Source organism: Neofelis nebulosa, chromosome 6 (genome assembly GCF_028018385.1).
Source record: "Neofelis nebulosa isolate mNeoNeb1 chromosome 6, mNeoNeb1.pri, whole genome shotgun sequence".
Taxonomy (NCBI): Eukaryota; Metazoa; Chordata; class Mammalia; order Carnivora; family Felidae; genus Neofelis; species Neofelis nebulosa.
Window position 1 is genome coordinate 100,290,106 of NC_080787.1, and position 18,052 is coordinate 100,308,157.

The 18,052-nt window shown below is 38.4% G+C and overlaps 1 protein-coding gene across 5 annotated transcripts in view; it reads right to left on the reverse strand.

Moving 5' to 3' along the window:
• The window catches only part of PDSS2 (decaprenyl diphosphate synthase subunit 2), a 295,263-nt gene that overhangs the window by 134,646 nt on the left and 142,565 nt on the right, over nucleotides 1–18,052 (reverse strand). For all 5 annotated transcript variants that reach the window (XR_009263177.1, XR_009263178.1, XR_009263180.1 and 2 more), the window contains one exon: nucleotides 1,471–1,669. Coding sequence is in view for 2 of the 5 variants with exons in the window: in XM_058734860.1 (XP_058590843.1) it covers nucleotides 1,471–1,669 (199 nt within the window). In the remaining 3 variants the exon portion in view is untranslated. The remainder of the gene's footprint in view (nucleotides 1–1,470; nucleotides 1,670–18,052) is intronic.

Below are 18,052 nucleotides of genomic sequence, written 5' to 3' on the forward strand. Positions count from 1 at the left end.
CCATGAGAACACTCTCCACTGTACACGGTTCTCACATACTATTAGCTTAGATGAGACAAAAACTGAGGCGGAGGTTGGAAGTATAAAGTAGACATCTATGAAACCCATCCTGGCCCATTCTAATGTAATTATCAATCGTCCTCTGTTAAGACAAATGTTAAGTCAGATGGGATTCTGGGACAGCAGACATATACTGAGACTGTCCTTAGCAAACCAGGATGTACCCTCATTTGATCTTTAGGAGAAGGAGACCTGTCCTTCTCTGTCCTTCCTCCTCCTCCCTTCCTATTGACCGGAGTGAGAACATGATGACAGCTATTTGGGGCCATAAATAAAGTAGTAAGATAGGGATGGCAGAGGAGTAAGACAGAAAAAGCCCAGGTTCTTGACTTTGTAGACTCAATCCTGGACTGTTTAGTCCTGGATGTTTTTACATGAGAAAGAGTGATTCTGTCTTGTTTAGGCCACTGTTATTTTACAGCTAAGCCTGATTCAAATTCATATATAAGGAATAACTCTATAATCTTTCTAGAAAGCAGCTTGCCAATATGCTAAAAATGTTTAAGCCCTTTGAACCACTTTTAGGTATTTATCTTAACAAAATAATCTGGAATGAGGAAAATTGATATGTAAAGATGTTTACTGCATATCTATTTATGACAGTAAAAAATCAGAAGCAACTTAAATTCCAAAAATGAGAAATTTGTTAAAGAAGTGATATTACATCTAAATAACTGAATATTGGGGCGCCTGAGTGGTTCAGTCGGTTAAGCATCCGACTTTGGCTCAGATCATGATTTTGCAGTTCCTGAGTTCGAGCCCTGTGTCGAGCTCTGTGCTGACAGCTCAGAGCCTGGAGCCTGCTTTGGATTCTGTGTCTCCCTCTCTCTCTGCCCTTTCCCTGTTCATGCTCAGTCTCTGTCTCACAAAAATAAACCAACAAATAAATAAATAACTGAATATTATGCAACCATTAGCAAGTTTGTGAAAAGTGTTAATAACATGGGAACGTGCCCACATCATAATATGAAGCAGGAAAAAATAGGCAGGATTAAAAAAACCTTATAATGTTAGTTCTCACCTATGTTACAACATGAAGGTAGGAGTAAGCAAACAAACAAAAAGCCTGAGAGGAAATACATCACAATATTAACTAACAGTGGTTGTCTCTGGATAGTGAGATAATAGGTAATATTTGTTTATAGATATACTTTGTGTTATTTAACCATACTGATATAGTTAACAAATAATTAATTACAACCAGCAGAAAAAGAAGTTAATTTTAAAACTCTTTCTTGGCATTTGTGTTTTACCTGATGTGGACATTGCCACCACCATCATCCCAATTTTACTGAGCATCCACACGTGGGGGGCTGGGGCAGCAGGGCATACAGACCTCCACAGCTCCAGCAGTCAACCAAGAGCCACCTAAAGGTCACCCAGACATAAGCAAACCCTGCCCGGTATTACCTTGGTGTTCTGTAGCAGAGCTAGTCCGTTGCAGGCATTTGCTAGAAGAAAGTCTCCACTCAGGATAGCTATTTTATTTCCAAATTGCATGTCTTTCAGTGGTCCATCAGAGGATTGCAATTCACTTAAATTTACTATCCCACGATGTACGAGGAGAGCAGTGTGGATAAGTTCTGTGATCTCTGCCAAACTTCTTTGACTAAAACGTGAAAGTAAGACTTGTCTGAGTGTCAAGAAAACCATCATATCGGTAACGTCAGACTTCAGTTTTTAACAATAAAATATTTCAATGGCTAGTCTCTCTCTCTCTTTTTTAGATTATTCTTTTTTAATGGAGTTTTTAATAGAGGCCTCTCTACTGATCACTTTGGCATCTATACTCAGATTTTTTTTTCAGTATTTACTTATTTTTGAGAGAGAGAGAGAGAGCACATGAGTGGGGGAAGGTCAGAGAGAGAGGAATACACAGACTCCAACCCAGGCTCCAGGCTGTGAGCTGTCAGCACAGAGCCTGACATGGGGCTTGAACTCAGGAACTATGAGATCATGACCTGAGCCGAGATCAAGAATTGGACACTTAACCAACTGAGCCACACAGGCACCCCTATAAGCAGATCTCGACATGTTCCTTCCCTGGAACATTCCTCACCCTCCATGCCATGAATAACCAGGATTCCTCAGAGAGAAGCTGGGCAGTGGAGGCCACCCTCCAGAGATCCATTTAGATGATCTGTTCTCAGCATACCTTTCCCACCTCTGTAATTTTAGGATATCTAAAAATCCTTACTAGGATCTAATGAAACTCCAATTTAAGGGGGGAACATAACCTGTGTCAAGCATTAAGCCAAGCACTTCTACACATTATCTTTTTTAACCCTAATCCAAAGCTATGGGATTTACAGAGATGAATAAAATGTGGTCTCTTCCTTCAAAGACCTTACATTTCAGAATACAAAGCCAAGATATATAGCTACAGTAGTAAAGAAAATAGAGAAGGCCCTTGAGGAGCCTATAGTATAGTACTGTATCAGGTGGGATCTCAAGAAATGTTTCTTTTTTAATACTTTTCTATAGTTTGGACATTTTCTCTAATAACAAAAGCATTATTTTAAAATCATAAAAAAATTACTAAAATATTTAAATTTCACAACCATCCTATGATAGGTATTACTAATTCCTTTTTACAGGTGAGAAAATTGCTGCACACCGTTAAATGATTTTCCCAAAGGCACACAGTAATGTAGAGCTCGAAATCTGTTGGAATCTGTTACAAACAGCTTCATGTGAATCACACCTCTTGGCTTCCATGCCCCTGTGTTGTCCCATCCACACTAACTCTGGGTTTGGCCATATTAACTGACTTTGGCCAAAAAGACCTTAGCAAACATGACACAAGCAAGCCTAAAAAATGCTTCTGTATTAAGACTCGTCCAAAGCAGTCACATGAGTGACCCTAGGTAGAAGAACCATCTGGTCAATCCACAGAATGTGCAATAAAATGACTATTTCAAATTAGCAAATTATAGGGTAGTTTGCTAGGCAGCAACAGATATCTGATACAGAAACTAGTATATCTGGGATGGCGTGCTGTTCAACAAAAGCCTAAAATATGTGTCAGTGGCTTTGAGTCTGAATGGTGGGTTCTAAATGTGAAAGCTAAAGAGACAGCAAATTCTTAGTGGAAGCTAGAAAGGCAGTGAAGAAATTGTTACTGGAGACTGAGAAGGGACATGTTATGTTAGACGGTAGTGAAACAACTGGCAAAACTATTGCCTATGGTAACTTGAAAAATAGAAAACGTATAATAAAATTATGTATCTGGATAAGAGGATTACCAGGCAGAATGATGAAATGTCATCTGGATTATTTCAGCTGTGTACAAGGTACAAGGTACAAGAGAGATGAGCTAAAGGGAGAATTGTGAGTTTGGAAGCAGTTTAGAGGACCTTGCTAGGTTGAAAAGAAAACCTTCATATTTCCAGTCTCTTCAGAAAAAAAGACTTCAAAGAAAGAAATGGTATTAGGAAAAAAAATCAAATCAAAACTACAGCTATAAGACCTTTTTTCTAAAGACCTAACAAATTTAAGTTGATGCCTGATTGACCCTTTGGCTAGACAAAAGGTCTCTAAGAATTTTAAGGGTATTGTCCCATAGGAGCCTTATACTCAACCTAAAGTAGACATGTATACCTCAAAAAAGAACTATGGATATGTCTTTTAGGGTACGGAATGAACGTTAATGACATTCACAGAAATCCCAAAAAGCTTTTGAGGGAGTTGTATGAGCTTCAACTCAAGTGACAGTTGACAGTTCAAAAGGAAGAAAGGAAAAAGAAAAAAGAAAAAAGAAAAAAAGGAGCTTCTAAACCAACTTTCCATGGACAAGCAATCAGGCTGAGACAGCTACTCAAATACAAGCATGAGTCATCTTTTTTTTTTTTTTTTAATGTTTATTTGAGAGACTTTGTGTGAGTGCACGAGTACACTAGTGGGAGAGGGGCAGAGACAGCGAGAGAGAATCCCAAGCAGTCTCCCCATTGTCAGCCCAGAGCCTGACACGGGGCTCAATCTCATAAACCATGAGATCATGACCTGAGCTGAAATCAAGAGTCAGACACTTAATTGACTGAACCACCCAGGCACCCCATCTTGTCTCTTTTTTTAATTGGAAGTATAGTTGACACATAGTGTTACATTAGTTTCAGGTGTATAACATAGTAATTTGACAAGTCTATATGTTATGCTATTTTACCACAAGTATAGCTATCTCTAAATCATTTCTTTCTGAAAATTTTCAGGGAAAATAGTTTGGAGGGCAAAGGATTCTGGAGTACAATGGTTGGGGAATCTCTCCCAGGAAACAGTCTGGGCCCTAGTCAAAAAATATTCTTCACTTCTGGGGCGCCTGGGTGGTGCAGTCGGTTAAGCGTCCGACTTCAGCCAGGTCACGATCTCGCGGTCCGTGAGTTCGAGCCCCACGTCAGGCTCTGGGCTGATGGCTCGGAGCCTGGAGCCTGTTTCCAATTCTGTGTCTCCCTCTCTCTCTGCCCCTCCCCCGTTCATGCTCTGTCTCTCTCTGTCCCAAAAATAAATAAAAAACGTTGAAAAAAAAAAAATATTCTTCACTTCTAGAGTAGGAGGTCCTGATAATAGGTGCCCAGCTGGATTTCAGAATTACTATGGGCAAATGATTGTTATGTGCTTCCCAATTCTCCCTCTTTAAAAAAAATTTTTTTAAATGTTTATTTATTTTTGACAGAGAGAGAGAAATGGAGCATGAGCCGGGGAGGGGCAGAGAGAGAGGGAGACACAGAATCCGAAGCAGGCTCCAGGCTCCGAGCTGTCAGCACAGAGCCCAACGTGGGGCTTAAACTCACAGACTGTGAGATCATGACCTGAGCCAAAATCAGACACTCCACCGACTGAGCCACCCAAGCACCCCATTAATGGAAGTGACTATTGTGGTTGTCTTGTTCCTGACTCACTATTCCAAACTGGATGTGTAGTAATGGTAGGGGTAGTAACTTATCCTTTTAGTTCCTTGGACTGAGGAGCTGCACCCCTGGAGCCTCATCCACATTTGGACCTAATGAAACTTATGAGATTATGAGATCACGGACCTTGAGCTCGATGCCATGAAATACATGAGACTTTGGGGCTTAGGGAGGTGGTAAGTATATTTTGCATAAGGAAGGAATGTGGATCATGGGGACCTGAAGGTGGACTGTGGCAGATGGTTATACCAATGTCCACCAATGAATCATACCTCCTGACATCCATGTCACATATCCTCCTTGATTAACTCTGAGTTGATTATATGACTTGTTTGGCCAATAGAAAACCAGCAAATGCAGGATAAAATCCAAAGGTCTTGTAAGTGTTTTGCATCGGGGATTACCCTCTCAGTATGCTATCCCAAGACTACTTGTGAAGAAACCTAATCTAGCCTCCTTAAGAATGAAAGACAACATGGAGAAAGGCCTACCTTTCCTGACCATGCCCACCCTCCAGTTGACCTACCAGGCAAATGCAGCCACATAAATAAACCCAGGAGAAACCAGCAGACGATGAGTTCAGCCAACCTACAGAACTATGAGAAATAAAATGGTTACAGTTTTAAGTCACCAAGTTTTGGGGCAGTTTGTTATGTAACAACATATAACCGATAGAGACTTCAAAGTTCAACCTGTTTCCACTATACCTAGGCTGCTTCCTAGATATGCCAGTTGAAAGATTCTTACTTGACATATCTTTGAAAGCCATGGAAAGAAAAGCAAAAACGAACTACTGGGACCTCATCAAGATAAAAAGTTTCTGCACAGAAAAGGAAACAATCAACAAAACTAAAAGGTAACTGACAGAATGGGAGAAGATATTTGCAAATGACATATAGAATAAAGGATTAGTATCCAAAATCTATAAAGAACTTACCAAACTCAACACCTGAAAAACAAATAATCCAGTGAAGAAATGAGAAGACATGAATAGACACTTTTCCAAAGAAGACATCCAGATGGCTAACAGACACATGAAAAGATGCTCAACATCGCTCATCATCAGGGAAACACAAATCAAAACACAATGAGATACCACCTCACACCAATCAGAAAGGCTAAAATTAACAACTTAGGAAACAACAGATGTTGGCGAGGATGTGGAGAAAGGGAACCCTATTGCACTGTTGGTGGAAATGCAAACCGGTGCAGCCACTCTAGAAAACAGTATGGAGGTTCCTCAAAAAATTAAAAATAGAACTACCCTAAAAACAAACAAACAAACAAACAAACAAACAACAACAACAACAAAAAAACCCTACCCTACAATCTAGCAATTGCATTACTACAATTGGATACATTTGGTATCCAAAGGATACCAAAATGCTAATTCGAAGGGGCACATGCACCCCAATGTTTAGAGTAGTACTATCAACAACAACCAAATTATGGAAAGAGCCCAAATATTTATGAACTGATAAATGGATTACGATGTGGTGCGTGTGCACACATAATGGAATATTACCCAGTGATGAAAAAGAAAATGAAATCTTGCCATTTTTAGCAATGTACATGGAACTGGAGGATATTCTGCTAAGTGAAATAAGTCAGTCAGAGAAAGATGTATCACATGATTTCATTCACATGTGGAATTTGAGAAAATTAACAGATGAACATAGGGGAAGGGAAGGAAAAATAAGAAAAAAACAGAGAGGGAAGCAAACCGTAAGAGACTCTTAAATACACAGAACAAACTGAGGGTTGATGGGGGTAGGGGTGGAGTGAGGGGTATGGGTTAATTGGGCAATGGGCATAAAGGAGGACACTTTGCAGGATGAGCACTGGGTGTTATAGGTAAGAAATGAATCATTGAGTTCTACTCCTGAAGTCAAGACTACACTGTATGTTAACTTGAGAATAAAAATAATATATAAATAAATGAATAAATAAATAGGGCATTTCATTCAAATTTGAGAAAACTTAGAAAATAAGTATAAAGTATAAGAAAAAGTATTTAAAAATATAAACAATTTTCTCTGAATAAGGTACATTTGTGCTGGGCCATGGGTGATAGGTATGATTTCTATAGCTGGAGATAAAGGGTAGAGAAAAGACAGTGATTAGGAATCCTAGAATAAGGGAGAAGAGAAATCAAGGCTTGGTGAAGGCAAGAGGAGAAAATGTGACCAGAGGGTGAGGAGGTGAGTTTGGCCAGAGTATAGGGTCTGTATGGATAAGTGACTAGGTTACATTAGGATAAAGGGTCTGTACTTTGTTACACACGCAGTGCTTTTGAGAAGGAGGGATGATACATTTTTAAAAAATGATTTAGGAAAAATATTCTGAAGGTGATATGTAGAAGAATATGAAAAAGTAGATAATGAAAGTACAGAGATGGGGGGTGGGGGGAAAGAAGCTATTACAAAGATCCAAGGGAAATGTAACAAAAGGGCTTGACCTGAAGGTCAAATTTAAGCATTTGACTTAGGACAACCTTAAGATATGGAGACAAAAAAATACACAATAAATGGTACTAGATTAACAACTACGATACAATAATTACATAAAGACACAATTATATAAAATAAAGAAGCCAGACAACTAGGCATCTACAAAAAAAAAATATCACATTTTTAATTTCCTTTGTTAAAAAACAGTATTTGTAAAAATGACCCAGTGGACATTCTGCACTTGATTACAAATTGGGGAGTAGGAGAAAATGAACCAGTGAGTTAAGCAGCTTCTAAAGAAAGAATAAATTTGTGGTTTCAATGAAAACCTCATTACATCCCAAAGAAAATCACCAGTGATGGAAGCTTAGAGGTCTACTGAGAAATTAACAGAAAACATTTAAAAACAAACAAACATTTAAAATTATGTTGTAAAAAAGTAACTGAAAGAAAAATGTATTTTTATCCTGTTCTCCAGTTTATAATACCAATCACTGTAAAAATCCATATTGTCATATTTCACAAAAATTGCACAATGGGACTGTGGGCAAGTATATTAACTCAGGAAAGGTTAAGCACTGGGCAGCTGTCTCATTCAGTCAGCTTATGAAAGAACGTAATAAGCAGGCATGCAAAAACTTGTAGGTGTTCTGAATTACCCTGAGGATGAAACTAAGTGATTATGAGCTTTTAATAAAGACACTTCTTATCATAAAGCAGCATTCATTAAACAAATAGCAATCTTTAAATGCCACATGGTCAGAATCAACAAAAACATTGCAACAATAAAAGTGAAAAGCCATAATTTGTACAATAACCACAATTTACAAAGAACTTTCATTTATATTATCTACTTGTGATTCTAATTACAGCAGGTCTGGGGAGGTCAAATACTTGATCAAGAACATTTAGTTCGTAAAGGACAAAGTTGGAACTCAGAGCCACCTTGTCATAATGACCAGCGATAAGTTAAAATGTTTATTTACATAATGAATAGTAAATGAGGAGGGAAAAAAAGGCCAAAGTTACCAATGTTACCAACAGTGGTATATGCCTACCAAAACGTGTCCAATTTTCATCCCTAGTTCTAAGCACTACGGAAGAGAATTTTCTAGGAGAGAGTATATTATAAATAGATTTGACTCTTTTTGTTGATAATAACTGGGAAAAGTAATCAAGTTGTTTCCAACTCATTTGATCAGAACCATATATCAAGTGATGTAGTCCAGTCAGGAATCTGGATAACAGTGCTACTTCTGTCGGTAACATCACACAGTTCAGGGGCAAATTCCTTAAACTCTTAGGACCTGGGTCTTCTCATCACTGAAAGAGAAACAATTCTTTCCAGTTCCCAAATCCTAAGATTCAGGGCTTGAAAGTAAATAATTACCTAGACTGGCAGTTAACAGTTACAAAGAGACAAAAATATTACTAACACTACTTTTCTACAAAAAATAGAAATGAAATGATCTGTCATCTTTTAAATCTGTCCTGCAATTCCACTATCTGGTACTGTGCTCTCAATTTCTAAGATTTTATCATCAGATAAACAACTCTAGATCACATTATGCAAGAGTATAATTTAGTGTACAGCAGAGAAGTGACAGTATGAAAGAATTTGGGACATTTTTCTTCTCATTATCTTCTTCCTGTTTTAGCCACCCAAAGCAATCTAGTAAACTTTCAATGTACTGGATTTTAAAAATTATCTTAAATAAAAGTCTTCGTGCCATTTTATGTACATATATTTTAGTACTCTTGGCTATTTTTTCATGCTAAATCTTGATTGGAAAAGAGTCACAAATGAATACCACTTATGTTAAATAATCAGAGTAGGGAAGTAATTACCACATTGAATGAAACTGAGGATTAATCAATGTTTCTACAAAAATTTCCACCAAATCACTTTCTTTCAGTTATATTAAACAACTCCATCTGTTTTGATCCATTTTGCCCCAACATTTCTCCAAATTTTTTAGCATCCTAGTTTTAGACGTAAGGATGGAAGACATTGCTAGTTACCTTTCCATTCTTATGTTCCTCACTACCAATATATAAAGTGACAATGTACTCACTTAAAAATACCTCTCCAAGATGTCTTGAGGCTAGTAGTAATCATGTTGCACCATCTGGCCAAAGAATGTAAGCAGAAACCTACTAGGTAGGATTTCTGAGAAATCTCCCGAGTTCCTGATGTTAGGGGACAGATTCAGCTGGTTTGCATCTTTGGCAATCTGGGTTTACCCCTTCTTTCTGTCTGGAAGATGGCACAGCTACCTGGGAGTGCAGAAGAGACTTAAGGATCCTAAAGAGGGCCCCCAACCTAAGGAGAGTGGGGCAGGAAGAACGGAGAAGTCTGAGGCCTTAATGACTTACTTCTTTGAGAGTTATACCAGCTCTGATGTGCCCACCTCTAGACTTCTTGTTAGCTGAGATAAACACTGCACTCTCTTAACCTACTGTTGTTAGAGTCCTGTTCTATGCAGCCAGATAGCTTCCTGAAAGATATGCTTAATGAAAACTACACCACAAAAGATGGTAAAGAGTTTATGTTCATACACCTACATTCTGGTTTTATTCACTTGATATTATCTCTTGTAGATAGTTCTACATCATCTACAAACAGAGAATCTCCTTGTTCTTCTTTTTTTTTCTTTTTAAATAGAATCTCCTTGTTCTATTTAACATTTCTATAGAGGTCCACTGTGTAGTTGTGCCATACGACTTTTTTTATTCTTTGCCATACAACTTTTGCTGTCATAGGGTGAGTGATAAATAGATTTCTGTATAAGGAACTTTTAAGACTCGGCCCACGTGTCACTTCTGTGATGTTTTCCCATACTTTCCAGAGTTAACTCCTCCTGTGCTTGAAAGTCTTTGAACATAGCTATCATTTATTGTACTATCCTGTAATTATTTCTTTTTTTATTTTTTTTTTATTTTTTTTTTAATTTTTTTTTTTTTCAACGTTTTTTATTTATTTTTGGGACAGAGAGAGACAGAGCATGAACGGGGGAGGGGCAGAGAGAGAGGGAGACACAGAATCGGAAACGGGCTCCAGGCTCCGAGCCATCAGCCCAGAGCCTAACGCGGGGCTCGAACTCACGGACCGCGAGATCGTGACCTGGCTGAAGTCGGACGCTTAACCGACTGCGCCACCCAGGCGCCCCTCCTGTAATTATTTCTTTAGCCCTCTATCTTCCTGCTCCCTCTCTCCCTCACTACACTGTAAATTACACTATCCTATTTCTCTAGGCTGGCTACAAATATTTGTTAAATGAATAACTCTTTAATTAGCAATCAATTTTATAAAGGTATAGGGGATTATTCTCATTCCTCCTTTCAAAAGGGAAGGATGATATAAACTAAAAAGTCAGGTTCATAGCATCAAAGTGACCCCAGAGGTCAATTAACCTCAATCACCCCTTTCAGGGATGGATGAGTGATAACTACCTCACAGGAGCCAGGTTTGCTGATAAATAGTTTTAATTATTAGACGTTGTTTTTTTATTTTTTTTGTTTGTTTGTGTTTTTTTTGTGTGTGTGTGTGTGTGTTCTTTATATTAATGTGAAGTCTCTTAAAATGTTTTACACTTTTAAGTTGGTGTTAAAACAGAAGGGTCAATTATGTTTCACTACATAGGCAAGGGAGATAAAAAAAACCAATGGAGTCTTCTCTTTCTTTCTTACTCTATTTTTTTTTCCTTTTTCTTCCTCCTTCCCTCCTTGCTTTCCTTCTTTTTGAGAGGATTAAGAAAACACAGAAAAGTACAGAAAATAATACAATAAATGACTAATATTCCATTTAGAAATAACAAATGTTTGGGGCACCTTGGTGGCTCAGTCGGTTAAGCATCCGACTTTGGCTCAGGTCATGATCTCAGCATTGGGGGGTTTGAGCCCCATGGTGGGCTCTGTGCTGACAGCTCAGAGCCTGGAGCCTCCTTCAGATTCTGTGTGTGTGTGTCTCTCTTTCTCCCCTCCCCTGCTCATGTTCTGTCTGTCTCTCTCTCTCTCTCTCAAAATAAACATCAAACACAACAACAACAAAGGTTTTACACTGTCATTTAGAACAGTTTTTAAAGACATATTTTAAAAAATGTTTATTTATTTTTGAGAGAGAGAGAGTGCACACATGCACGTGTGTGAGCAGGGGAGGAGCACAGAGTGAGAAGGAGAGAGAGAATCCCAGGCAGGCTCTGTGCTGTCAGTGCAGAGTCAGACGTAGGGATCAATCTCACGAACCATGAGATCATGACTTGAGTTGGGATCAAGAGTTGGATGCCTAACAGACACTTAAGTGAATGGAACAGAATAGAGAACCCAGAAATGGACCCACAGATGTATGGCCAACTAATCTCTGACAAAGCAGGAAAGAATATCCAATGGAATAAAGACAGTCTCTTCAGGAAAATTGTTGGGAAAATTGTACAGTGACATGCAGAAGAATGAACCTGATCCACTTTCTTATACCATACACAAAAATAAATTCAAAATGGATGAAACCCTAAATGTAAGACAGGAAGCCTTCAAAATCCTCGAGGAGAAAGCAGGCAAAAACCTCTTTGACCTCGACCGCAGCAACTTCTTACTCAACACATTTCCAGAGGCAAGGGAAACAAAAGCAAAAATGAACTACTGGGACCTCATCAAGATAAAAAGCTTTTGCATGGAGAAGGAAACAATAAGCAAAACTAAAAGGCAAGCAATGGAATGGGAGAAGATATTCAAATGACATATAAAATAAAGGGTTAGTATCCAAAATCTGTAAAGAACTTATCAAACTCAACACTGAAAAAACAAATAATCCAGTGAAGAAATGGGCAAAAGACATGAATAGACACTTCTCCAAAGAAGACATCCAGATGGTTAACAGACACATGAAAAAATGATCAACATCATTCATAATCAGGGAAATACAAATTAAAACCACAGTGAGATACCACCTCACTCTAGTCAGAATGGCTAAAATTAACAACTCATGCAACAACAGATGTTGGCAAGGATGCAGAGAAAGAGGATCTCTTTTGCACTGCTGGTGGGAATGCAAGCTGATGCAGCCACTATGGAAGAGTATGGAGGCACCTCAAAAAATTAAAAATAGAACTACTCTATGACCTAGCAATTGCACTACAAGGTATATACCCAAGGGATACAGGCATGCTGTTTTGAAGGGGCACATGCAACCCAATGTTTACAGAAGAGCTATTGTCAATAGCCAAATTATGGAAAGAACCCAAATGTCCTTTGACAGATGAATTGATAAAGAAGATGGGTGTGTGTGTGTGTGTGTGCGTGCGCGCGTGCGCGCGCACACACACACACAATGGAGTATTACTCAGCAATCAAAAAGAATGAAATCTTTCCATTTGTAACAACGTGGATGGAACTAGAGGGTATTATGCTAAGTGAAATAAGTTAGAGAAAGACAAGTATCATATGACTTCACTTATATGAGGAATTTAAGATACAGGATGAACATAAGGGAAGGGAAGTAAAAAGAATATAAAAACAGAGAGGGGGACAAAACAAAAGACTCTTAAATACAGAGAACAAACTGAGGGTTGCTGGAGGGGCTTTGGATGGGGGGATGGGCTAAATGAGTAAGAGACATTAAAGGAAGACACTTGTTGAGATGAGTACTGGGTGTTATACATAGGGGATGAATCAGTGAAATCTACTCCTGAAAACATTGTTGCACTGTATGCTAAATAACTTGGATGTAAATTAAAAGAGAAAAAACAAAGAGTCAGATGCCGGGTGACTGAGCCACCCGAGCACCTCAAATATGCATTTTTAAAAAAACCTTTTTGTCCTGGGAATTTTCAAATATACCAAAGTGGAAAATACAGCATAAGGAACCTGTGTGGACCCTAATTTTGTTTTAGCTGCACCTTTCACTCTTTTTTAGATTGTTTTGAAGTAAATGCACATATCATGTCATTTGACATGAAAATACTGAAAATACTTCAAATATCCAATTTTTAAAATGCCTAGAAGCAATTATGGTTCCCACTTACTAAATTATTTATTACTAAAAATGAAAAAGATCAGCAATTAATAACTAAATTAATTATTAATTACTTTGAGCCAATTAATTACTGTATGCTGAGTACTTTATGTAATATGATTTTGCAAGCATAACAATAATTCAATGAATAGATTAATAAATAAAATAAGGTAAAACTCACAACAGCTCTCTGAGGTAAGCATTATTATATCTACTGTGCAGAAAGGAGTTTGGCTGGCAGGCTAACTTGCTCAAGTTCACATAGTGAACTTGTGAACACTAGTGAAATGCAGAGCCACAAGCTTGGGGCTCTCTGATTCTAAAGCCCTGGCTCCTTGCAAATCAAAAGCAAACTAATAAAAATCCCAAATACAAAATGTACAAAATTCAGGGTTTTCTAAATATGTTAAGATGGTAGGCAATAATCATTTATTAAAAATCATTTTCTTTGAAGGTGCAGGGGGTGCTCAGTTGTTTGAGTGTCCGACTCTTGATTTTGGGTGAGGTCATGACCCCAGGGTCATTGGATCGAGCTCAGTGCTGAGCGTGGAGCCTGCTTAAGATTCTCTCTCTCTCTCTGACTCTGAAAAAATGAGAACAAACTGAGGGCTGATGGGGGGTGGTAGCGAGAGGAGGGTGGGTAATGGGTATTAAAGAGGGCATCTTCTGGGATGAGCACTGGGTGTTGTATGGAAACCAACTTGACAATAAATTTCATATATTAAAAAAAAAATTCTCTCTCTCTTTCTCTGCTCTTCTCCTCTGATCATGTACACTCTCTCTAAAGTAAAAATTTTGTGGGGGGCGCCCGAGTGTCAGTTAGTTAAGTTAAGTTAGTGTCAGTCAGTTAAGTGTCCAATTTTGGCTCAGGTCATGATCTCACAGTTTGTGGGTTTGAGCCCCGCATCGGGCTCTCTGCTGGCAGCTCAGAGCCTGGAGCCTGCTTTGGATTCTCTGTCTCCCTCTCTCTGCCCCTCCCCTGCTTGTGCATGCTCTCTCTCTAGCTCTCTTTAAAAAAATAAATAAAATAAAAAAAATTTTAATGGTTAAAATCATTTTCTGAATCTTAAAATATTTTTTTAATTGGAAAGCTAACTTTTATGATGTCAGAATAAATTTGAAAATTTCAAAGAAAATTTTGGAAAAGAAAACAAGATGCCTGCCACTCTAGATTTTAAAACTTACTATTAAGTTATTGCAACTTCAAAACGTATAGTAATATCCCAAGAAAAAACTATTAGTGGAATGGAATCCAGAAAGAGATCTAAATATATTTGGAAAACTAATTATTTATGGTAAAGATAACATTTCATATTGTTATGGAAAAGATGGATTATTCCTACAAAAGATGTTAGGGCAAATGGCTATAGGTTCAGGGAAAAAGTAATAAAGTTAGATCCCTACCTTGCACCATAGATAAGCATATATTTAGATAGATTAAAGATCTAAATGTGAAAAACTATGAATCTAGGAAAACATTTGTATGACCTTAGGGGGAGAAAGCCTTGTAAAATAAAATGGGAAGTCAGAAAGCCATAATAAAAATAATGGATAAATCTGAGTAGCTAAAATGTACAATAATGTTTATTAGTAAAATAAAACATAAAAAAGACTCAGGAAAATACAGACTTGGAATAGAGTAGTTGCAACACATACAATAGACAAAAGGGTGTATTCAAAATATGTGTGGAGCTTACTGGACAAGAAATTAATAAGAAAAAGATAAACAGCTCAAGCGCAGAATAGGAAAGGCTATGAAGACGTAATTCCAGAAGAAATACAAATAGCCAAAATCCATATAAAATGATGCTTAACCTCGCTAGTAATTTGGAAAAGGAGTATTATAAAAATGAGACAATATTTGTAGTCCATTAGCTTTGCAAAAATGAAAAAGATCAGAAACGACGCAAGCAGGAGATGAAGAAACATGTGGCCCATCACTCCTTTGCTAAAAAGTTAGCAATGGCTCCTCATCTCGCTGAAGTCCCTACAATGGACTCCAAGGTCCAACACAATCTGCCCCAGCTCTTCTACCCCCTTACCTCTCTGAATTCATTTGTTGCCTTCTTTCCTCCTCATTCGCTCTTCTCCAGCGACGACAGATCACGTGGCTTTCCTTGAACACACCAAACCTGTTCTTGCCACAGGGCCTCTGCCCTTTCCTCTGTCTGCCCCAGTCTTCCCTTATGTATCTAACAAGGCTTAGTCACCTGCTTCCTTCAGGTCCCCACAAAGTGCATCTGTTCAGTTAAGGCCTTCTCTGACCACTCCACTTACGATAGCAACCCTCCCATATCCACCAGCACTCCCTAGACCTGCTTCCTGCCTTTTCTCCCCCTCCAATGCACTCATTATCCTCTGACATGTGAGCATTTTATGTCTGTGTTTTGTTTCTCTCTCTACAGCCCCATAGAAAGCAAGTTCTTAAGGGTAAACGGAGGGGAGGATGGAGAAATGCAGATAAGAGAAAAAGAGTTCTTAAAATATACTTTAAAAACACCAAAATATCAAAATTATCGAGGCATAATAGAAAGGAAAAGTATATGCTTTTAATGTTGGGTAAGAGAATCTCTCTTGGTGACAACCTTTAACTGATCATAAGTGTCAAATACTAATTTTTGATAAATGGGCCAGATCCAAAGTTCCAAGAAATTCATTCAATTCAATGCAATGATTATGAAAACATAACAGTTTTCTTATTCTGCCATTTATTCATGTTGATAACCTAAGTGCAGATGGAACTTTGAATTCTGAATTTATCATGATCACAGCATTCAAAACTAATGTCTCATTCCTACATTTGGAAACGAGAATTCTGACTAAAAACAGGCTACTCAAGCCAAAAATTTCAACCACTGAAAGCAAAATGAAAAGGCTATAGGGCATAGTAATAGTGAGGTCCAAATAGAGATTGAATCAGAGGTTCAAGGGCTGTAAAGAGTAACCAGGTCTTATTTCCAGCTCTGACCACACACACTAAGCAATCACTGACAGTACCGAGGGCTTGGTGTCTCTTTTAGAAAAGCTCACTCAACATTCTAAGTTAGAGTACACAGGAAAGAGGCTGGTCTCATTCAAGTAAATTCAATACCTGAATCCATGTTAAAATCTTGCCATGCCATGAAAACACAAGGTGTAGAAGCGAGGGGAAAAAAAAAAGACAAAAATCCTTAATTAGTATTTCAACAGAAACCTTTAAAATCACATTCTTCCAATATTCAGTAGGTAATTTTGAATTACTGGTAGTTTTGCAGAAATATAATTTTAAAATAATTCCAGCTCAACACAAAGACTTCTCTCTCTCGATTTATTTCCAAAAAAACAAAGCTCAATAAATTTTATATTTTAAATAAATCTGTAGATATATATTTTTTTTGAGAGAGAGAGAGAGAGACAGAGTACGAGCAGGTAAGGGGCAGAGAGAGAGGGAGACACAGAATCTGAAGCAGGCTCCAGGCTCTGAGCTAACAGCACAGAGCCCGACGCTTGAACTCATGAACCACGAGGTCATGACCTGAGCCGAAGTCCGCGCGTAACCGACTGAGCCACCCAGGTGCACCCTTAAATAAACACTATGTATTTAAGGTGTACAACATGTTTTGATAAACATATATACACTGAAATAATTACTATGGTCAAGCGAATTAACATAGCTATCTCCTCACACTTCCCCCCCCTTTTTAAAAAATTTTTTTTAACGTTTATTTATTTTTGAGACAGAGAGAGACAGAGCATGAACGGGGGAGGGTCAGAGAGAGGGAGACACAGAATCTGAAACAGGCCCCAGGCTCTGAGCCATCAGCACAGAGCCCGACGCGGGGCTCAAGCGGGGCTCGAACTCACGGAACGTGAGATCACGACCTGAGCCGAAGTTGGACGCTTAACTGACTGAGCCACCCAGGCGCCCCTCCCCCCCCCTTTTTAAAGAAAGCTCAGTATTGATGTGTTCTGTAATTAGTTCCCTCCATATCTGTCAACCAGTCTACAAGGAAGTGAGCTGCCTTCAGAGGTGACAGTTATACCTGAGAAAGCAGAGGATGTTCAGTAAGGAGTCACCATAGTTATTACTAGAAATTAGCCAACCCAAACAAAAGCTGTAATGCATCTTCTCTTCATGCATGCACTAAATAAAGTTCTATTTAGTGCTCAACACACCTATGAAACTAGTAAAGCATAACCAAGCCAGGTAACCTACTGTATTTAAGAACCTTTTTAAAAACATCATTTTGAATAACTAGACACAAACTTGATGGTCAACACATAATTATCCTGCAGGTCAACGAGATGCTTATTATGAGCTGGGAGAGGGGGAGCTAACGAACAGTATCTGGTTTCTTAAAATAGTTTAAGGTGGGTTATCTTCTGCCAGAGATGCAAAGGGAAAGCCAAGCGAGGCTTCCTTGTCTAGGTCTCTAAAAGTACTTTTGGATTTGGGTATCACAAAAGGGGTTAAAAATACTTGAGACTCCCAAAAAAGCCTAACAAGACATCTGGGTGCTGCGGCTGTCACTGTCAGGGCAGCCCTTGGAGGGAATGCCCGTATCAATTCAGTTTATCAGATGGACAGCTGATCAACATTAAACAGACTTGCTCTGGGCAGACTGAGCTGAGCTTCCTGACATGAATTC